This window comes from Hippocampus zosterae, chromosome 12 (assembly GCF_025434085.1).
Source record: "Hippocampus zosterae strain Florida chromosome 12, ASM2543408v3, whole genome shotgun sequence".
Taxonomy (NCBI): Eukaryota; Metazoa; Chordata; class Actinopteri; order Syngnathiformes; family Syngnathidae; genus Hippocampus; species Hippocampus zosterae.
The window spans coordinates 9,777,641-9,801,015 of NC_067462.1; the positions used below are offsets into that span (position 1 = coordinate 9,777,641).

General features: G+C 41.7%; 2 protein-coding genes across 3 annotated transcripts in view; both read left to right on the top strand.

Annotated features, from left to right (window-relative positions):
• Window positions 1-23,375, top strand: part of gpm6bb (glycoprotein M6Bb) — a 223,063-nt gene that overhangs the window by 197,727 nt on the left and 1,961 nt on the right. The gene's annotated exons all lie outside the window — the stretch shown is intronic.
• Window positions 4,881-22,604, top strand: LOC127611795 (rho GTPase-activating protein 6-like). Of its 2 annotated transcripts, none has more exons than XM_052082557.1 (13): window positions 4,881-5,156; window positions 13,571-13,730; window positions 13,877-13,948; window positions 15,803-16,065; window positions 16,628-16,826; window positions 17,401-17,456; window positions 17,548-17,698; window positions 17,791-17,939; window positions 19,258-19,437; window positions 19,892-19,989; window positions 20,076-20,293; window positions 20,587-20,664; window positions 21,301-22,604. In XM_052082557.1, exons 1-13 carry the CDS (start codon window positions 5,016-5,018, stop codon window positions 21,795-21,797), a joined length of 2,262 nt encoding a protein of 753 aa, XP_051938517.1. In that variant the 5' UTR covers window positions 4,881-5,015; the 3' UTR covers window positions 21,798-22,604. The 2 variants fall into 2 exon arrangements, with proteins under 2 accessions (XP_051938517.1, XP_051938518.1); XM_052082558.1 differs by lacking the exon at window positions 4,881-5,156 and adding an exon at window positions 8,953-9,130.

Consider the following 23,375-nt stretch of genomic DNA (forward strand, 5'->3'; position numbering starts at 1 on the left):
TGAATCATCCAACGTACCTGCGCGTCTCCAGGTTGTTGTCCAGTATGCCATTTTGGTCATTTGCATCTCCATTAACATCCATGTCTTCTGCTCATACAGATATGAATAACTGCAGCTATTGCACAAGAAGGTAACCACTCTCTGTGTGTGTGCTTGATGTGCAAAGGGAGGGGTAGAGGCCTCCTTGAAACATTGATAGCCTGGAGTAAATTCTATCAGCGGCAACGGGATATGGAGAAAAATGAGGAATCAATACTTTGTGGCCACCGAGCTCACTTGAAACGCAAGATGGCGTGGCGCTGCACTGACGCATGCACTGCTGCTTCAAAAGGGGTTTCATCAAGTATTTTTCTGGCAATGAGATTGCATTTTCCTCCCTCCATTACTCAACCCCATTATTGGGTATGTGATGTGATAGGAAATATAAGAGATGGCGGGGGGGGAGAAGAAATGATGTGAAATAGCTCCACTCGACTGAATATGGCCGTGCAACGTGTTCACACATCTGCTGGAGGACGAAAACTCTTCTTTCTGAATTCCAAACAGTACCATCTGCTGGAAATGCGGTGTCAGTGATGACGCTTTTGAATTGTGTAAGTATTCTTCAAAAGGTCAAAAATGGATGCCAACAGAGATGAATGCAACGTTGCACAAAGCCATTTGCTTACATTCTCTCTGTGGTACTTTGTGTGTTCATTTTGCAACGCTTGTTTGTGATGGTTCACTGCACTTTGATGCCATGCTTGGCTGCTTGCCCTAAGTCTGTGCTTAATTTAGCGCATACACAAGTGGCCTATAGGTAACACCGCATGTGATCTGCAACTCAAAAGGCAAAGAAATGTAATCCATCCATCCATTATCCGAGCCGCTTTATCCTCACAAGGTTCGCAGGCGTGAGGATAAGTGTCTCACATATTGGCTGAATGAGTGGAAACATACAAATTGATGAATAGATTAATAATTCATGATCGTGAGAGAAAATATCAAATATAAATAAATTATCAACACACCGTATGTTTAAGAAAATGAAAGATATTTAAGAAGTGAAATACAAACACATTTTAAAAGAATGCCCATTAAATTTTCAAAATGATATACTGTACAAAGTGTGTAAAAAAAGGTCTTCGTGCCAAACCCAAACGACAAAGAGTTTTCTCACTTAATGTAGTTCAGATGATCAACCAGCTTGTCTACAAGAGATCTGATCCCATTTGCTTAGTTTTGTGCCAAGACAAATTGTGGCTGCTTCACAATGGCAACACACCTGCTCACAATGCTCTGAGCACCGGACAGCTCCTTGCCTACCGAGAAGAACTTTGCCCCGCTGAAGGAACTTTCCAATTCACTCAACATGGCACCTTGTTTTTCGTTTTTTCCCCTCTTTCCCAATTTCATTTCAACATTAAGACGACAGGAGAATCCTTGCAGGATTACATGAAGTATTTTGGATTGTGGTTTGGATGTTTCGAGATGCTGGTCCTGGAACATTTCTGACACACTCTTTTGTAAATAAATAAAATTAAAATTGGGGGTCTGACTCTTGGGCCATCACCTGTCAGCCGATTGTAATTCACAATTCATGTACTGAACCGTATTGACTTTCAAGATAGTGTATTAGCACCATCTAGTGGTATTATTCCTTTAACCCATTTCCAAAAGAAACTACTGTAATGACTCAAAAAAAAAAAAAACGAGAATTCAACAGCGTGTGACACACAACCACCCAGACAAAACGACCGTAATATGACAAGCTATAAAAACGTAGTCAGGTTGTTTTCATTTTATTTCCATTGCATAATGTTTGGCATTAGATGTTGCCAGTTAAAAAAGGGGAGACACAGCCTCCCGGATACATAAAAATACGCTCATTGGGAAGAATCCAAAAGCAGGCTGCCAACAATGTTACATTATCCTTCATGATACTGGAGTCCAACTGTTATGACAAGCAGAAAACCTCATTAGATTATTGGGGGTTATCATTCTTATTATTATGTCCTTTCTTTGTATTCCTAATAGCAGCAGTCAAAGCTGCACTTATCCCTCTTGATAAGTGACACAGTGGGAAGTGCAGTGAGAATCTGCTGCGAGTCCTCAACTTGGCCACCGCCAAATAAGTGGATCAAACACAAAGCCGACCTCTTATCACCACTTCCCCTGTCTGTTTGGTGGACCCGCGTGTATCTGATGGAACCTTATCGCGGCCATACAGCGTCGGTTCACATGTCACGTTATCACACAGGTCCTTTCCCCGAGGCTCCCACAGGAAGACCGTGTTCCCTGGGCATCGCATGCCAGGGATCTGGAGCGCCCTGCAAACTACAGGGAGTGTGGGGGAGAGAGAGAGAGAGAGAGAGAGAGAGAGAGAAAAAAAATCAGTGGAGCCCAAAGAGGAGTGGGAATGTATACTAGTGGAAGTCTGTCTAACATTCCTGTCATGCTGAGTGGCTAATAACACTCAAGGCAAGTCCAGGCCTAATTGGGAGAAAGTCAAACTGTGAAATTCACATACTGCTGATGAAGTACAGCACTTACAGTACCGCTGGGTTCATTTCATGAAAAACGGTATTTCCAAGTCAAATCAACACAAATATTGCAATCTGAACCGGAACTGTTATTCTCTTGGCACACAGTGTTTGTATACAAATAAGTATGGAATAATGGATTTAGTATTTTAAATCATCTGGGTGAAACCTTGGTTTCTGAAACAATTTTCCTGTAGAAAAAGAAAAAAAACAGTGATGAGCAAAAGCAAACACTGATACCAGGAATCAATAATTGCGGTAGTGTGACGCATCAGCGAATCATCGGTGTCAGAAAGAAAGGTCTCTCTTTGTTCATGACGGGTGAGTACTCTAAGTGAATACTCGTACTGCTATAGGTCTGAACAAAAGTGGTAGCGAACATCCCCAGGAAAAAATGGCAACAGCAATACCCTGGTCTTGTGATTAGCATGTCTTATTTGTACATATTTAACACCATAAACCTACATTGAATATAAACGTGTCACATTGTAAAAGAAGTTGACTCATATTAAGACCATAAATCTCTCTCCCTTTATGTCGTGATGTCCGTCACACGCTTCTTTCATGTAATGTGTATAGAGCAAGCCCACTATACACACAATCACTCAACAGAAAGCAACTACTGTAAAATGGACCATCACAAAAAAAAAAAAAATGACCATCCAACAGCAACAATGAATGAGTACCGCACATGGACCGGTGCGGAAAATTTGCAATCATGTATTATGCTTTGAGGCTCCACATATGATGTGATGTACTCTATTTTTTTTTTTTGAACCACACAAATATGGCATATTTATCAATGAAGAAAGGGATTGTCATGAAATATAAAAAAAGGGAGAATATATTCGAAAGGCTGTTAGCAAAGATTGACAATACAAAGGTGTGTTTAACCGACCGAGACTCTCTATACTTTGCTTTCTCGTCACAGGTACATGTGAAATTATGATTTCATTTGTTGTTCATTTTAGTGTCTGCTGCCACTAAAAGTTGATCAAGGGACTAATTTACATAAAAGAAAACATGGAATGCCTAAAAGCACCCTGTTTGGCAGTCCAATGCTAAAGCTTTTGATGTAAGAACCTGTGAAGTGAATTTGATTATTTTCAAGAGCACTCATGTAAAATGTCTCCATTTTGATGCACTGTTTTTGTTGTCATTATTATATTGGTCCAAACAAACCAAACATTAGTTGCACTACACCAGTGGTCACCAACATGGTGCCCGCGGGCACCAGGTAGCCCGTGAAGACCACTTGAGTAGCCCGCCAGTGCCTGGACATTGTGATTTGCTAGTAGAAATTATGATTTAAAAATGCAAACATTGGCAGTACTGTGAGACATTTCGAAACACGATCAAAGTCTGACAATTTAAATCATCAAGTATTAAAAATAACACATCCTCATATTATTGAAGGTATTTTGGACAAATATGTTATTTCAGACGTGTATCAATTTGGTAGCCCTTCACACAATCGGTACACATGAAGTTGCTCTCACCCTCAAAAATGTTGGTGACACCTGCACTAGACATTTAAAATAAACAGCAAACTGAAGAGAAAAGGGGAGTCTCATATTTTTTTTCCATGGCTGTATAGTCATTATAACAAAACACCACAAAAAGAATGTATTGTCACCATTGGGCGGAAACCTTGTATGTCCAAATTTGGTCAATTAATTTTTTTTTCTCAAATTGATCCAAAGAAAGCAAAGCATCTAACTAATGCTAATGTGCTTTTGCTTTCATGCTCAATGGAATGAGAATATGAATTCTCATGTTTAATATTTTTTTTCCTCCCCAAAATGTGCATTGAAACTCCAAATTGTTTGACTTCTGAATCTGTCCAATGTGGTACTCAATGAGAAAAACCACTCACAAATTTGAATTTACGTATAAATTCCAAATATTTGGATGTTATCTTGAAAATCATTTTGTTTATATTGAGAGTTGTTTTTTTCTTTTTGTGCAAAACATTTCGTTTGCATCATTATTGAAGTGATGCATTTTCTCCTGCATTTATGCGCAGTGCTAATGTCCCAAGCGCATGGATAATGTTACAGTGGCTCACGATCCTTTTTTTTTAGGTGGTACTTAGTGTCAAAACTGGCCTTCACTACTGTATATGGACAAGTGGTCAATACAAATACAGCAAGGGCGCATTCGGAATACTTGTGTAGTTGGTGCCAGCTTTTGCAATTTGTCATTGCACTTTGTCAGGGGAAATAATTGAGATGAAATGACGGATGAGCTTTGTTTATCTGCAAATCTTTAGGGGGGGGAAGGAAAAAAGTTCCGCCTCAGGTCCTGAATCAGACTCTGGGGGGGGGGGGGGGGGGGTGAGTGAGTGCATGTGCAGAGGAGGGGGACTCTTTCGTAATCCCGTGCAGGCTGATGAGTGGTTGATCGTCTCTTCGGGCTCCGTTTGGACTTGTGGCTGAGATGAAGCCCACGTCTTGTGTGCTGTTGCTGGCTTGGTGATTGTTTAAGACCAACATGTCAGCTCAGGGACTCCTGAGCAGCGTTTTCTCCTGCTCCATCAGCCCCAGGACCATCTCCAAACGCGGACTGAGGCAGACCAGGAGTCTGGACCCGGCACTGATGAGGCACTATGGAGCGGAGAGCACATCCTACCAGGTCAGACACCTCACTCGAGCTATAACTTGAACTTTTTTGTTAAACTAATGGAACTATATGTGTCTGTTCATACTACATGAATAGAAAACAGGTTGAAAACAAATGACTGATTTGGAATTCCACAAGTGATGGGGGAAGTCCCTCAGGGAGCACAAACGGGGCTTCTTATAATCTTCAGAGCGGATGAATAGCACACAATTAGGGTTTTGTTGAATACTTGACTGTATTAGTTAAATTATGATATGGCAGCATGTTGTACATTTGTATTTACACTAGGCAACTTGACATGAATAAAAATATTACAGTATATCAGTTCATTCATCGCTAGCAAGAATAGGTAGTAGCATTGTATGTCTTCAAAAGTTAGCGTGGCCAGCACAATTGTATGTATGCAAGCTGTACATTTATTGGCGCACAGCAGCATGAATAGTCAACAACATTGTACTGTATGCAGCAAACAAGTGTCCATGATTCCATAAACACTGTAGTCTTTATTTACACCGTACTGGAATAAACACCATCATTTTGTTAACCCAGCAGTGGAGCGACAACTTTATGAATTAAGGGAGAAGAGATACACGGAACTGAATATAAACAGCAGTAAGAATAGTCAGCAGCATTATATGTGGCAAAAAAATTACAGCAAATTAATAAATGTGGTGGAAGTTAAAAACATATAAACAATAAACAGCACTTTTCACACACAGATGCACTATAAAAAACACAACTTGTATTTGGGGGGGATAAAACGGTAATTTAATTTGGAACAACTTTAAAATACACATGATTGATCTTAATCGAAACAATATTGGTTAGCACAACAAAGCAAGCTAATTGTTTCCTCAAGTGATTTGCTGAGCTGTTTTTACTTATATTTTGAAGTTGGGGGAGCAATACAAGGGACAGCAGTTCTGAAAACGCTTATTTATTAAAATACTTTGTTTGAGTGCCCAACTTCAAACTTCATCAAAGGCTGTTAGTTCACCCAAGTTTTTTTGTTTTCACAGGGCATAAACACAAACAAGAGTTGGCCGTAGCATGGTACGGGATGACTTCTCACGGATAATGCAACCAGTAATAACTATCAGCAGTGGGGAATTCATATTATATAAAGAGTATAAAATCACTACATGTCCCATGAAAAAAAGAGTTTTTTCCCAGTCAAGGCATTGCAACATGACTGCATTTTCACAATAGAGCAGACCTGGTTTACGTCAGGAGAGACGGATTCAAACCATGTGTTGAGGGTGTTTGTCAAAAAGGGGTGTGACAGCATGGGAACACGCTGACACATTTTGCAACTATTTAGCTGGATGTAACTCAGAATGGCCTTCTCATGTCAAAATCATTTCTAACAAAAAAAAAAAGTTAACCCTTTGATTGCTGATTTCTTTGTTTACACACACATATAAAGGAAGGACTGTACTTTAATTGGCAGTTGCATAAACAACTTCAGTTCAACATTTTATATAATAGTGTCAGAATAATACACTACTTTCGTTCTTGCTCTGTATTTTTTTTAACCGCAACGAAAATGGGTGGGAAAAAAAACTCAACAACAAACTTTGATTTATAATCCAGCGCAATGAACACAAGCGCCGCTTTTCATTAGAGCTAAATCTGCTGTGGCAGTAACGCGCATATAATTTAAGACTGTTTGTTCGGCACAGCCAGTCCTCATGGTAACACTGTTTATTTTGTGCAATGGAACCTTGACATTATAAATAGGCTTGTAATGAAAACCAGATATCTGGACCATCTTATAATCGTCAGCAAGTAGAACAGAGTCGGTGCGCTTACGTAATCCTCATGAAATGGATGAATACTACAGAAAACGTCTTATAGATGTCCTTAACAATAGTTTGGTTTTCACTCATTTTCCATATCGCTTATTAGGTTCAAGTAAGAGCCTTTCCCAGATGACTTTGGCCAAGACACCTGGACTGGTTGCAAGCCAAGCACGGCACACAGAAAAAAAAAACATTTACATTAACAGACAAATTAGTCTCTTCAATTGACTGAACATGTACATTTTGGGAAGAAAACTCAGGGAAGCACAGAGGGAACATGCTACACAGGAAACCCCCGAACTTCAAAAACATGAGGCCGACATTGTAAATAATATAAATGCGTTTTAAAGTAATGTTTTCACATTCTTATCAAGCATATAAAATATGTGTACACTTGTTTTTATTAATGTGCCCCACGAGTAGTTAGTGACCAGTCTTGGATGTTATAGTTAGCTGGGAAAGTCTCTGGCTCACCTATGACCTTAGTGAGGACAAACGCAATGCAAAATGAAGTTACGTTACTTAAAAGACTGCCAGTACTGTTCTGGGAGATGATGATTCCGATAACTGACTCTGGAACTGAATCATTTAATTTCCACGGGAAGATTGTTTGAACAAGTTGGATGTCTTTTTTGAACTCCAAAAGAATAACATAGTTTGAATTTGGGCCCTACCATGTGATGTGTCATGCCACTGTCATATTGCTGTGTGACTAAAAGGAGGATTTCATAGGCAAAGTGTCTGAGAAAGTGACTCAGAGAAATGCATTGCACGCATGTAATAAGAAAACCTTTATTAGTCTCGCAATGGAGAAATTCCAGATTCACAGCAGCAAAGTTATGAAAGGAAGAAGTAGAACAACAACAAAATAGGAGCTGCTGGAAAGGCAGCCACTCTCGCGGCGCCATTTTGAAGTCAAAATAACAAAAATAACACAAGACAACACATAGGACAGAGACAGTCGTGCAATCTTCACCACTTTTCTGCATACACTTTGTTGTCTGAAGCAGTTATAGAGGGTCTTGTGCTTACTAGCTGGAGGGTTCAGTCGCCTGAGCTAACGTTAGAACAAAGGAAGAGTCATCTGGTTTATATGAGAACAGCCCTAGCTTCCCGTAGTGGGCCAGTACGTCTTGATCCGTGGCTTCGCTTTCCTGCAGGACCATATTTCTTCCCACAGTCGACTGCCCTTTTTTTTTTGCATGGCGCGGAATTAAGCCTCCAATTTACCAATGCATTGCTATGGCAACTAGTCCTGAGGCAGCGGGTGAATGGATATATGTAAGTACAGAGGTCATAATCAGGTCATTCAAATCTTGCGTTTGCTCCCAAGAGATTATTATCTGCAGCGTGTCAAGTCACAGGCCGTTAAAATGACAGCCGTGAACTGTATCCAGATCACAGTGTCTGCTTTGAAAGTGTGGGCATAACAGGGTTAACCTGCCAGTGGGTGCGTGTATTACCCGTCATGGATTTATTAGGATTTCACTGTACTCTTACAGTTTGCTCTCTGAGTAAGATCAAACGATTCACCTTTACAGAGGTATTGTGTATGTATTAGACCCACAATGACCAATACTCCATAAAACCTGGCTACATATGTTAAAGTGCTTACCCCAATGACGTATATTTTTTTCAAAATTCAAGCAACAAAAACGAATTGTTAAATGTCTAAATTGCGCAATATTATTAGATTTTGATTCTCGCTCTCTCTCTCTCTTCCGGGTCTAACTCACGCTTGCTTCATCTCCATAGTAACCGGAGCGGAGGCTCATGGGAATTGATGCGTTTGCAGCCCCGCCAATCCACGGAAGAAGTAAAGGTTCACTGTGAAAAAAATAATTAGAACGATGAAAACGCGTTAATTAAGATTTGACAGTAAATTAAACATCACTTCTAAGAGAAAGTCGCTAGATTTATTCCGCTTAAGTCTCTTTTTAAATTATTATTATCACTCTTTTGTTAAAGTCCTCCTGCGATGGAGCTCTCAAATCGGTCAGTGAACTTACCGCACTTCCCCTGTCAAGAGTTTGGACCATTACTGAGAACAGGATGACTCCGCTACGTATTGTGGTGGGAAGTTTAGTTTTAAGTCATGAGGTGTCAAAATGATTCATGAAAACGTTCCACGCTGGAGTCGTCGAAATGGGGGAACGTCGTTTGAAACGAAGCGCTACTTATCATGTAAGTCGCTAATGTTTGTCTCAGTTATTTGGGCGTCTACAGTTTCTGTTGTGTTGGTACGGTGGAGTAAATGTAGAGTGCATCCAGGTACAGGTCAAAGTTCCAAAGTAATTAATTTAGTAATATTAATTATCTTTCGAGGGGGGGGGGTCTAGAATGTCACGAAAGAGTTGTGTATTTGAGCTCCCAAGTGAATAATATTAATTCTACATTTTTTTTACTGAAAAAAAGAAAAGAAAGCTATTTTTGTGAAAGAGTTAAAAACCACCCAAAATGAGATTTATATGCAGGGAAAAGGAAATCAAAGTCAAGCTCCATTGAATGGCTTCCTGAGCACTGGGGACCACTCACCACCCTTCTGAATGCAATTCAAGTGTGTTTCTTCAGTATTATCGCATGCTTCGATCTGCCCATATTGTATAAACTGCCTCCAAGCTTTCCTGTCATTGTGTTCCAAGAAAAGCTTTGCATCCCAACAAAGCCTTTTAATTGGGGTTAAGTGCTCTCTTTTAGCCAAGGAAAGGTTCACCAGCTCGTGGTCAGTGGAATACAATTACCTGCACTGTTGTATGTTGGCTGCTGAGACACGATCTCAGTGAATCCCAATACACAGATCAATGTGTTTCAACGGATCATTGATGGAAGTTGGAAAGAATCAAGCTCCTATGAGTTTATTATTTTAGTTTAGACAGCAAATGTCCAAAGCTCTATCTAGTGGATGCAATGTAGATTGCGTCTTATAACGCGGTGCGCCCAATGTATGAAAAAGTACAAAATAGGCCAATTGTTAAGGGTGCGCCTCATAATACATTGCGCCTTTTAGTGTGGAAAATACGGCAAATATATTTTCTAAACTTCACAAAGCAAAGAGAGGAGTGTTGTGTTGTTAGAAACCCTGCCATATTTGAATTATTTAAAATATCCCCATGTGTATTAAATGAGACTTCATGTCAAGAAAAATCTAACTCTGCGCTCATGTTTGCTGAATGCGCTGAAAACATGCCACACTCAACTTTCAATTGCTAATCTAATACTACGACAATGAAAAATGGAGACCACTGCCTTGAGTATTTTTCTTATGCGTACAAATAACGACATGGTTGCGCTGCAAAAATATATCTGCCCAAAGCTTTGGGTGTCTGGAAAATATCCCACTGGGCCGTCACGCTCTAAATTGGCCGCAGCAGCGTAAAGCCCTTGTCCACATGCCGGATGTAAATGTTTTTAATTATTATTATGTTGTTATATGAAACCCCCACTCACCGCCCTTCGCTGTTTTCGCCTTTCTCGCGTGAGATGCGCAATGGTGTACTTAGCCAACTAACTGCACATTGCATTGTACCTGACCAAAGCCTTTCAAGTTTGTACACAGGGGGGTGGGACAATTTAGTGTTTAGTTCATTGTCTTTGCACATGTTTTCAGTCCTAATCTTTATAATCTCCTTTGTCCTATGACAAACATCAGATGTAATCATTCTTGTTTACTTGGATGCACGGTGTCCTCATCCTCAAAAATGACACGGTCAAGTCATCTGACTTCTTCCGCTGTACTCTGATTATATATTTCAGTTCTGCCTCATTGGTGATGTGAATAATAGTGTGAATGGTTGTTTGTCTTCATGCACTCTGAACAAAATAAGCAGCATAGCAAATCAATGGACGGATGCATGTTTACTTGTAGCTTCACCATCTGCTGTCTTGTTCTTTTCAGCGTAGATGCTGCTGATTGCAGAAACTCACTGAGCCAAACCAACACGTTCTCCTGTTAAACCTTTCCTTTTTAATTAACATTTCTATCCTAGTAATGTTTTGCACTCTACTGAGAGTGTTTGTAATTGTTTTGCCTGTTTTGCCTAATGGCAGAAAAAGAGGCACACACATGGCATGATGTGTGGAAGTCAAGGTCAACATGAAGAAGTAGGAGTTCATTGAGAAGTCGGATTTGTAAGCTAACACTTCAGACATGATTGACCTTGAATGAAAAAAGGTAGAAGTGCTCCTGACAACACCTGCGGGTAACTTTCTTGCTCTTGCATCACAGGTGCTTCCACGCGTGGAGCGTGATGTCAAATTGAGTCAAAGAAAGGACTTGCACAACACTTTGCAACCCAAACATTAAACTTGCACAACCGAATAAGATGCAATGCAAGATTTCAACCGATACCGTTGGAGATGTGTTTTGGTTTTTGTCAAAGTTTCTTGCTGTTTTTTTTTTTAATTTGTTAAATATGTATTTTTTAATAATAGGACAATTAATCGGTTGTTGAAATTTTACTCTGCCAACATCGGAAACTGTCGGCTTACAAAAAATGTAGGAAAGGTGAGCCAGAGTTACTCATTTATTGAATCATAAAACACAAACAAATTGATCACACACGCTGCTCTGGGCCACAGCTCACGCCCAGACACCCACACGTAGACTCGCTGACGTTACTCCCCAAGGCCTCGCCTCTCAAAAGCACATCCTGTGTCTAACATACAGACTCTAGTCTCCCTGTACAATATCTACAGTCCTGGCTCTGCATTTAATAGTTGCAATTTTGCACGTGTGCGTTCAAATATGTGACAATGTGTTTAAGAAATGTGTTTTCATATGTTTAAAAGTGTGCGGGTCAGGGGAGCACTTTGGGGGGAGGAGTGAGTTGTATTTGGTTTAAATCTGTAACAATGCGTGTCTGTGTTGTGGATTTTCACTTACTGGATAAACAGTCGTTGACTGACTGTATGTGTATTATTGTGGTCATCGCAGAAGCTTTGCTTTGGCAGCAGTCTGATAATAATATTGCCAGCGGGTTGTGTTGTCGTCGATCCCTGCGACTGTAGCTTGAACCTAATTCTCATTTAATGGAAGCGAGCCACTTTAATGTAAGCCTTATCCTGATAATGAGCGACTAAACCTCTTTGGAACACAGCTCATATGATTATCTTGACTTGCGCTGGACGGATCAAGGCAGCCGTAATCTGCAGCACGGTGATGCTGGACAAGTTTGAGGATTGTGCTTCAGATTATTGAAGCCGTCGTTGGCGCGAAACACCACCTTCGCCTTTTTTTTTTTTACGTGTGTCGCTTTTGTATTCAAACGTTGACGTTTGCACTCACAACTGTGCACGTGTGTTTTCAGAGGTACGCTTCTGTGAACACACTTCCGTTTGAGTAAAATGTCTTCAGCTGGGGTGTGACGCAGGAAAATGATTCATGCCATCATCGGGTTCGCAGACTATCATCTACCTTTTCAAGCTCTTCATAGTGTGTGATGGATAATTATAACTTCGGAGGGTCAAGAATTGTTGAGGATTAGGAAAGTGGTGATTATGGTTAAAAAAAAAAAATCAACAAGAGATGTTTAATGATTTGGCCTTCAGAAACCACAATACTTCCATCCATCCATTTTCTAATCCGCTCATCCAGAGGATGTTGTTGAATTGTAGACTTGCAGCTTTATGATGCAATTTTCCCGCAACAGTTTCCTAATCACAGGTCTCTGACTTTTTTCAAAATACTCAAAGGATTAAGATTGCAGCACACTTAACATCTACAAGTCACACTTCGGTTCAAATCGCTCCGTTTTGGCGGCAGGTTCTGCCTGCAGGTTCTCATGCAATTGCTTGCGCAGCTTTCGTCACCATGACGACTTGTGGCGTACCTCGGGAATCCGACAAAGGGAGCACCAACTCGGTGTTGCCAAGTTAGCGGGTTTGTCGCTCTGTTGAGTTATCAAACTATTTTTCACTGCAGAACTGCTCGATCACAGATGCATTTTCTTTCGAGGAGGATAACATTTTCTTGCTTGTTAAATGTCTTTCTTGATAGGTGGGCAAGCACACCCAAGACCCTACGATTAGGGTGCAAGCAATAAAAAGTAGATTTTCATGATTCCTTGAGTTCACGCCAAATTTTGGTATATTTGACCCTTACCAAGATTCCCTGTGTCCAAAAGCTGTACCTCCGTTTCCTTGGGCTCCAAAAAGTTTGTTCAAAGATAGTCAGTCTTAATAGTAATTGCGCTCAAGTACTTCCTGAAGTCCAGAGTACACGAATGTGAAATTCTGGGACACCTCCCTGGAGATGCTTTGCTTTTTAGGCCTTGACCGCAGCCACTTTTCACTTGCTGCTTTGTTTGCAGCGCATACCGCCGTTGAAAAAAAAAACAATCAATTTCCTGTGTTCCTTTCAAAGTATTATTTTTGTCATTATTCACTTGCATGGCATTTTCAACCATCATATTGCTCCAGTGGAATTCATTAGCATCATTAGTAAATGCTCAGCCCCCTGCGACACATCGCCTCTTGGCGAACAAAGTGCTGTCACGCCACTTGTACTATGCCTCGATCCAGTTAAACTCAAATTATCCCCGTACAAATTGTGTAATTGGGTCTTGGGGAAATTTATTTCAGTTCCTTTTAATGTCTTCTAATATCTGTGTGTGCGTGTGTCCTCAGGGAAGCTTCACATGGAACAGTGTGTCTGGACGCTCCGTGGGTCTGAAGCCCGTCCCGCTGCAAAGCCTCTCCGAGCTGGAGAGGGTTCGTCTGCAGGACGTTGCCTTCAGGCGACTCTTTCGCGATCGCAACCTGGGCTGCCACGTCACCATTCCCAAATGTACACGCACATCTAACTCATTCCTGCGTGTTACTGTTCGAAGAGTTCCGTTCTGATACTACATGTTTTGTTTTGCCCTTTAAAGCAACGGGCACAGAAAAAGGCAGATTAAAAGTGTTGTTTTTGTGTTTGTCACCTTTTTTCAGATGGCCACAAATACAAGAAGTCGCTCAGGCGTAAATTGGATTCACTTTCCAAGGAGAAGAGTAAAGACAGAGGTAATATGTGTGAAATACTATTTTGGATACACGCTTAATGGGAGTACTTTTGTACCCTTGAGTACACTTGATTCTTCCATGCTTATGACTCGGTGCCAATTGAATAAAAGGCTTATGTCGCGGTGTTGTGCAACATCTCGCCACTGCTCTGCAGTCAGATTATTCACCTCTCTCGCTCCGTGCTTCTTTTTCAGGCTTTTTGTGTCGCACTTTTTCACATCACTGTTGGTAGCACGGAAGTTAAGACACGCCCGGTTGGGCCCTGATAGATACTTTTGTCCAGGCTTATGCCACTTACAGTTAACAGCGCTGTTTGACACAAAAGCCTGAAGAAGAAGCAAGTGAGCTGCCACGACCCCTTTTTCTTCAAAAATATGTCATAAATGTGTATGTATCCAAATACAACACGAACATGGAATCATAACAAGCAGCTTGCTTTATTTATGTCTTTTGGATATTTTGTTTCGGAGCACACCTGATATGTGATGAGGATGAGTTTCTCTGAATTGCATAGAATTGAGTTCCACTTATTCAAATTGCAGTGTGCAGTTTAAGTACCTCCAAAACTGCACACCTCTTTCCACTTTCAAGTCCCGACTAAAAACACACCTGTTCAGGATTGCCTACAACACATAGCTCCTCCATTTCCTATGTTTTTATGATTTTATGTCCTGTTTTTATATAACATCTCGTTTACAAATTTTTACATTGTATTTTCTTATTGTTTGTACAGTGTCCTTGGGTGGCATGAAAGGTGCTTTTAAATAAAATGCATTATTATTATTATTATAAATTCAAATACCATTCAACATCCTGTGTGGTGGAGTCAATTCAAATTCACATTCATCCATTAAATTGATTTGAATTGCTTTGAATTTTGAAATTCAGAGTTTTGCACAGCCCTGATCCCGTTTGCTTGCCCCCTTTTTTTTCTTTTTTTTTAATAGGCACACTAACTTCCTTCCGGTTGACAAAAAAAAACGTTAGACTCACTGAAGAGTGAATTTTCCATAGGTCTGAAAGTGTTTGTATTCATCCAGGGTTTAATTTGCCCAATAGACTGACGTGATCCGCGGACCAGCGCCATAGGAAATGTTTAAGTAGATAAGATAAGATAAGAAAACCTTTATTGGTCTCACAATGGAGAAATTCCCAATTCACAGCAGCAAAGTTATGAAAGGAAGAAGTAGAAGAACAAATATAGATATAATATACCTGTATATATAAATATAGATATACTGAGTATATACTGAGATACTGATTTGCTGAGTCAAAGTGCAGTTATATCCCATCTACAGTAGTTATTTTTAGTTTTTATTTATTTATTTTTTAAATGATTACATCATGATGTTAAAGCGTTTTCTCCACTGAGGAATGTAATTTACTTCAGCCCCTCCTCCGCCCTCCACTTAAGAGCGTACCAGGCTCCATACACTTGAAAAGAATCTCTATAAATGCACTCAAGTTCACGAAAGATAAACAAAAACAGTCTGATCTGGGAGCCCATTGGTTGCAGCTCTTCTTCAGACAAAGCCACGCCCCCTCCTTCCTTTTTTTACCCTTTGTTTACAGAAGCACTAAGTACTCTCAAACTCTGAATAGGGAATGTGTGCCGCCCTCAGCCCACACTTGTTGAATACACTTTTCAATGTAAAATATGCCACTCGATACAATCTGAAGGATAAGCACCACTCATTCAGAATGAATGAAAATGTTGCGTTAAGCAACATTCAAAACATTTTGTACATTCCTGCATCAAAGAATGTTGTTTTGTTTATTATTCAGACAGCAACTCCCCGGCAAAGGTATCTGCATCAACTACCATATCCGTCCGCTCACTGTCTTTCCCCACAGAGGCGACGCCCCAAGCCTTCAGCATCCCGTTAGCGCAGGTCATCAGCAACGACCGCACGCACAAGCAGCGCCACGACGCACCGCAGGAGCAGCACTGCGACCCCACCGAGCTGGTGCTGTCCTTCCTCCACTTCACCTCCACATTCAAACGGGCCAACAAAGACTTGTCGAGCAGCAACTCGTCCCTCAGCTCCAATTCGGAAAGTCCCAATAAGTCGCCGTTCGCTCCAGCGCCCGACGCAGCTCCAAGGACGCGTAGGAGGGTACGATTAAACCTCACAATCATCTCGTATATCTTCAAACAGTAGCCTCTGCTCTCGTAAAATGCATCCTCTTGATTTTTTTTTTTGTAATAAGCGGTGTAATTACCGGTGTAATGTTGTAATTACCTTTACTTTCAATGTTCTAAACAGTGAAACTATCACATTGTACTGACAAATTTAGCTAAAAAAATAAAACATTTAAATCCTTAAATGAACATATAAGGAACATGCCATATGTCAACCACACAGCCACAATGCACAGCAAATAAGTAGGCTGGCATACAACATATAATCATAATAATGTATGTTACATTTTAATACACTTCACTATAATTGCTTGTGTAAAAATAAATACATGTTTCCTCAAGTAGTGGCCCTCCCAGAAGCAGACACCTCCCTTTGCCAGTCAGGACAAAAAAAAAACCCAAAAAACGTATTTGCTGATATTTTTAATTGGGAAAATTAAAAATACTCAACATCTTAATTTATTATATGGAATGTCTGATATTAAGTTAATTAAACAAAAAATGTACGGTGTTATTGTCACCCATTCCATTTAAAGGGCGGCGTGTCGGTGGACTGCATCACCGACCTGGACGATAACCAGTCGCAGCTCTTGGAGGCCCTCCAATTGTCTCTGCCAGTGGAGGCGACGGGCAAAAACAGGAAGAAGAGGCACGACAAAAAGCTGAGCCTAAACCCCATGTACCCCCAAGTGCCCAAGGTGGTGGAACTCTGCTGCCAGCACCTGGAAAACCACGGTACTCTTCACCTAAATGTGAAGCATCGCGGAAGACGATCCCTCACATATTTGCACTTTGCTATTCCCAGATTGACTTTTTGGTATATATATTTTTTGTCCCGCGGAACTGATCCAGAGCCATTTGCTGGAAATTCATTCATTTTTGTGCTCTTTCTGAAGCACTCTAACATGGCACCAAAGCCCGGTCGAAATAAGAAAATGGTACAGTCGTTGGAATCAAGAAAGTAGAGTATCTTGAAGTCATTCATCTCAACTGAGGCTTTATTGGGAGGAACACACTTCAGTTACTGATTTTTATTTTTTACCTTTTGTTGGTTTGCTTTTAAAATCCTATTCTTAAGTGAGTTGTTGTAAGATGAGTTTGAAACGATTCAAAACTATTTTGGGACCCAAGTTTGTGATATATTTACGATTCAACCTGAGTGTGTGTGTGGGCGGGGGGGCATTGAATTGCTCGTTGCCACATGGCTCAGCCCCTCCGGTGATTCCTTTATTCTTGATCCCCCCCCCCTGCCCCCCCCACCCCCTCCCCTCCATGAATCATGTCTGAGACTGCTATCATCTCTGCGTAGGTTTACAGACAGTGGGAATTTTCCGTGTGGGGAGTTCCAAGAAGAGGGTGAGGCAGGTGAGAAGTCAATTAATTAACATGTACTACCCACACCACTCCAGCAGCAGCAATGTGTGTATTGTTTGTGTTCTTCCCCCCCCCCCCCCAGATGCGTGAAGAGCTGGATCAGGGCTGGGAGCTGCATTTGGATGAGCAGCACAGCGTTCACGATGTGGCGGCATTGCTGAAAGAATTCCTCCGCGACATGCCCGACCCTCTGTTGACGAGAGAGCTCTACACGACATTCGTCAACACAGCGTGTGAGGCACACGCGCGCACTGGCATACGCATCTAATAGGACGACAAAGCAGGCGTCAGTCATTGCCGTCTTTTTTCTGTCCTGACAATGCAGTGTTGGAGCGGGCAGAGCAACAGAAGGCCATCCAGCTCTTGATGTTCTTGCTTCCTCCTTGCAATTGTGACACGCTGCATCGCCTCCTCTGTTTGCTGTCCGCCGTGGCTGCACATGCTGAAGACATGCTAGATGAGGAGGGACATAAGGTAAAGAGGCACTCCTGGTTTCAAATTTGTAGTAATTGTGGAGGAGCAGGTACTATAAAAAAAAACAAAACAAACCCCAGCTTGAAACCCAAATTTAAATCCCTGACCTTAGCTCGGAAGCATTATTTGAAACAATTCTAACATTATTCCAGGCTCGACACCGTGATTTCAATCCCCATTGGCCAGTTTTTTTTTAGGTACACCTGTTCACCCAAATAAAACCCAAAACAGAACTTGACTCTAAAATAAATTACATAATAAAGTTTGGAGGCGGCCCACGGCCCAGTGGTTCAAGCCCAGTTCCGGTCTCCCTGTGTGGAGTTTCCATGTTCTCCCTGGGCCTACGTGGGTTTTCTCCGGGTACTCCGGTTTCCTCCCACATTCCAAAAACATGCATGGAGGGTGATTGGACACTCAAAATTGTCCCTGAGCATGAGTGTGAGTGCAGATGCTTGTTTGTGTCTGTGTGCCCTGCGATTGGCTGGCAACCGGTTCAGGGTGTCCCCCGCCTACTGCCTGAAGACGACTGGGATAGGCTCCAACACCCCCCGCGACCCTTGTGAGGATAAGCGGATCGGAAAATGAATGAATAAAGTTTTGAGTGCCACTGTCGGACTGCTATACCCATATTGTAAAGTCAACTAGTGTCCATATTAATGATGACTGTCATAAGATTGTTCTTGTTGTTTCAGACAAGGTCTAATCACACAGTTTACTGTCCACTTAAAAAAAAAAAAGATACCCCCCCCCCACTCCCCCCCAAAAAATCAACACCTCTCTTTGGGGAATAAAAAATCAATACGTTGGAATTGTCTTGACTATGACATGACTCCCACCATGTGTTATGTAGCTGCGTCACAGTGAGAGCTGTTTTGGGAGGCGATTATTTCTCAAAATGATAAAAAAAAAGGATGCCTTTTTTGAATTGATTATGCCGCTGCACCTTGTGGAGGGTGAGCGCACATTTCATCATCACTTTCAATCTGCGCTTGTACTTGTTTGTCTAAAAGAAGGTCAATGTCACAGTTACTGATTAGCAGGAAATGAATGGTGGCGGAACAGTGTAGCGTCATTACATTGTCAGTAATTAACCTCTGTGGAAGATGTCGCGGGGATGTGTGCTTGTGAATTAAACATCATGGTTAATGAATCATTTCGGATGGAGAAAACATTGCCAATTAAGAGAGAGGGTCCAAGTTGCCTTGTCATTGACAATAACCCGTGAGTACGCGCCGTTATTCATGGCTCCTGTTAATGTTTGAAAATGTGGTCATCATCCTGAATAATAGTGCCCAAACTCTGTCGTTGATCTGCTCAGAAACCAGGAAACAAGATGACCTCACTCAATTTAGCCACCATCCTGGGACCCAACCTTCTGCACAAGCAAAAAAACTCTGACAAGGAGTTTGCTGTTCAGAGTTTAGCCCGCGCCGAGGAGAGCAACGCCATCATCAGCGTGCTCCAAACCATGATCAATTCCTGTGACTCTCTGTTCCTGGTAAGTCAACGCTCACTGTAAACTGTTTACTATCGAGCGAGCGGAATGTTTTAATGGAGCGCCGGCACCTAATGAAATGGAAACGAGTACACTTTGATGGTCACCGAAAAACAAAGTAGAATTTCGGCGAAGATTCAGGCAAAATAAAATGCTTTTTCTCTCAAATATATTGTTGTAACCATTTGTTTCAGATGTACTGTAATTATTTTCTGCATGAAAATGAATTTGGTGTTCAAAAAGTCTTTTTTTTCAAACTTGAGTCTTGAAAAAGAGGGGGTCGTCTTATAATCAGGGTCGTCTTATATTCGGGCCAAGTCGGTACGTTCACCTTTGATGAGTAGATTCAGGTTGAAGTCTTGACTCCTTTAACACGTGACTAACTATGAAAATACATTCACATTCAAATGAACAATGAAGCATAACGTAGCAACAACATGACCGCATTCACCTTCAGGTTCCTGCAGAGCTGCAGAATGAGGTACTGCTCAGTCTCCTAGAAACAGATCCTGATGTTGTCGACTACTTGCTGCGGCGGAAGGATACGTGTTACTCGTGAGTGTCACCCAGGCTCCGATTGTCTCTCATAATGGGCTCAATCACACATAGCATCCATCCATGCATCTTTTTTTTTCTTTCAGCGATTCAAGGCTGGTGTCACCGCGTGAGTCCTCCCCGATGGAGCGATGCTCCTCCAATGAGTCCATGTCCAGCGGCGAGGCGTCCCCGTACGACAACAGCTCTCCCGTCCTGTCCGATCGACTCCTGCTGCTGGAGGACGACCAGCCGCTGTCGGAAAGTGGCGACGCGCCCGCTTACGAGCGCACTTCGAGACACTCGCCAACTACCTTTACGACAGGTAACGTTGAATTCAGGTGTGCTGCTGTTCTCCAGCTGTGAATGGCAGTTGGTGTGGCATGTGTGCGTTTGCGAAAGCAGCTCACATTAGGCTCTGGCAACATTTTTATAACCGAGATTAATGGCATTGTGGCAGTCGCTTTGCGCTTCGTCTAAAATGACTCTGCTCCCAACATGCTGTGAAGTAAACTATAATTATACTCTCGTGTAGAATAATTAGAGGTACGGCAGAAGTATTTATGTTTCACTTAGGCACGGTCATTAGTCTCGCTCTCTCTTTTGTCTATGTGCTAGAAGAGGCCTCGGAGGATCACTTCTGGGACACCTGGCATCCACTTTTCAGCAAGAATGTTATTGACCTTGACATCAATGGTAATATGCTCATGGCCTACACATTTTCATCGGCTCAGTGCACCGTAGCTAACATAACAAATAGACTGGCACCTCTGAATGCGTGTACACTTGGGAAATTCTGTAAAAAAACGCGTTGTTTTGCGCAAAGCTTCAGAGTTCCTCACATCACGTGAGCTCCGTTCAAGCGTACATGTGCATATATTGCCTTTTGTATTTGTTTTGACACATTTTTCCAAAAGATGGACTGAGAACACATTATTGACAGACATTATTCAGCGCGCAAGAGCTCAGCATACCTCACGAGAGCTCAGTTCGGAACTCATCAAAAGTTTTAACCCTGCACGTGTGTTCAGCCTTTTTTGTGACAGATGTATGCCAAAATATGGGGTTGAATGACACATTTTTTTGTACTCACCGCTAAGGTGATGATAGACGAGCCGTCGGTGACGTCAGTGACGTCATGAATTTTCCTTCCACGTGTCAACTCGCTTTGCACGCTTTCACCTTCACATGTTGTTTTGAATGCCTTTCTATAAGGGGGATAATTTATTTTTCTGTCACTTCCTTTTGGATAACGAGGTTGCACTGCATTCGTAATCATCAAAGGACAAAGAAGATGCAACCTTCAAATGTCCAACGTCTGTTTTCTCTCAGGCTCCCTAAGAGACATGTCTGAATGGAAGTCATTTGGATCATCAGAAGGGCTGAGCGGTCGCCAAGGTAACAGCAAGCTGCCCGTCAGCCCGACCAAAATCTCATTGGATGCTTCACAAGGCAGGCCACACCTACGGGTGGCTCGCAGCAGCAGCGGCGACCGCCCGCACGACCAGACGGGACCTAGGCAACCATTACCTTCATTACATCGGGTACCCACCAGCCAATCCGGAGCCCTCAGCTCAGACAACCTGCCAGACGGGACGAGACGCCCTGTCCATCCCATCCTTACAGATCAAGGAGATTGTCTGTTACGACCTCTTGTTGAAATGCGTGTTTCTCATTCCACGCCCTCCATCAGTCTGGCACGCCAACCCCAGACTCAGAGTAGACCCACTAGAACTGTACCAGAACGAGCCTCTGGGAAAGCAAACGGCCATATTTGGCAGATCCTGTCGACAAACAGTGGAGATGCACTGCCTGAAACGCTGGTGTGACAAATTCATGAAGACTTGTTGGCCCATCATAATCAGTCACTGAGATGCTGCCACGATCAAACTCTCACTGGCAGTTTCAATCAATGTGTTTCGCTTATTGTACTATATACTATGTATATATGCGGTGCAAATTTGGATGTTCGTGCATTTACTGTCAATTTATACATGACACTCGTTTTCTTTTCGAAATAATCTGTTTAATAAAACGAATGTCAGCCTTTCAACCGTGTAAAAATGTAGTTTGTATTTTATAAGTTCATGTTCAGCCATGACAGTTCAACTTCTTAATGTAAACAAATTTAATATCCGTTGCCATAGATATATTCCCAATTTGGCATGGGAAAAAATATGAAAAGCCAAGACTACTAAAAGACTCACCTTTTAATGTTAATAATTCAACTACAGTGTTTTTTAAACTCTTATTGAATGTAAATGTGCTCACTTAACGTGCTTAACCACACAGCCACAATTCTATTCGTTTTTTTTTTTTTTTTTTACTTTTACCTTCATGCATTAAACACCATATCCTTGATCCACCACATTCCCCAATCTTATATTTACTGCATTTGTTTATCTATATAGTTATTCTGGTAATTAGCTACATCTAATCTCCCCCGTGAGTAGCTGTGGCAGGCAGGTAAAGTCTTTGTTTGAATATGCTTCGATTTACATCAACGTAGTGTTATAGTGTAAATGACATCATACAGTAATTGCAAATAAGAGGATTCATTTGAGCCGATACGGTCATGCGTGTTTGATGATTGTATTAAGAAACAAATAAGAATGGAAATGATACGTTAAATTAAATTGTGTGTGTTTTTTTTTTAATTTAGCCACCGAGGCATCAGTCACACTGGGTGAGACAGTACCTCACTTGACCACAGGGAGGCAGCATTAGACCAGAGGTAAAAACACGATGCAATTGTTGCTTCAAAGCCTTTCAAATATACTATCCGTTGTTTTTTTTTTTTTTGCTGAAGGCCAATAAATATTTTTGCAGCCTGGTAATATTTGACATTTCAGGAAAAAAAATCTTCACAGTAAGTGAAAAGGTGACACTCTGAATCTAATGGTATGAGTGCAAGTTATGAAAAAAAGTGTTGTGTGAGCTTTTTATTGATCTATATTAGTCTATTTCTTCCTGCAAAAGAGACATGGAAGGATGTTTGTTTGGGTTATTACTGTGGCTCAGGGCTCTTTCCGTGCTCCTGCGGCTTGCTTTGATGTTGTTCGCTGATCTAATAGGTTGAGGTGTCTCTGACATCTTAAGTGAGCGACCTCCTCCCAAGATGTGATGTTTCATTTTGAAAATCTTATCCGGCGACAGCGCCTTGGTGGACATCAAGGAGATGATCCTTTTGCCCCGAAAGCTGCCACTGTTCCCAGCAGGCGTGCCATCCACTGGCTGGCCGGCTGGCATCAGGAGCAGCTGGATGTGAGCAGAAGTCCAAGGTCACCTCCCCACCTAAAAGAGAATGGAGAGGTGTGTGTGTGTGGGGTGGGCTGGGGAGGGGGGCGCAATGTCCAATAAGGAAGAGAGTCACCCTGCAATGTTGTCTCAAGGTCAAGCGTGACAGA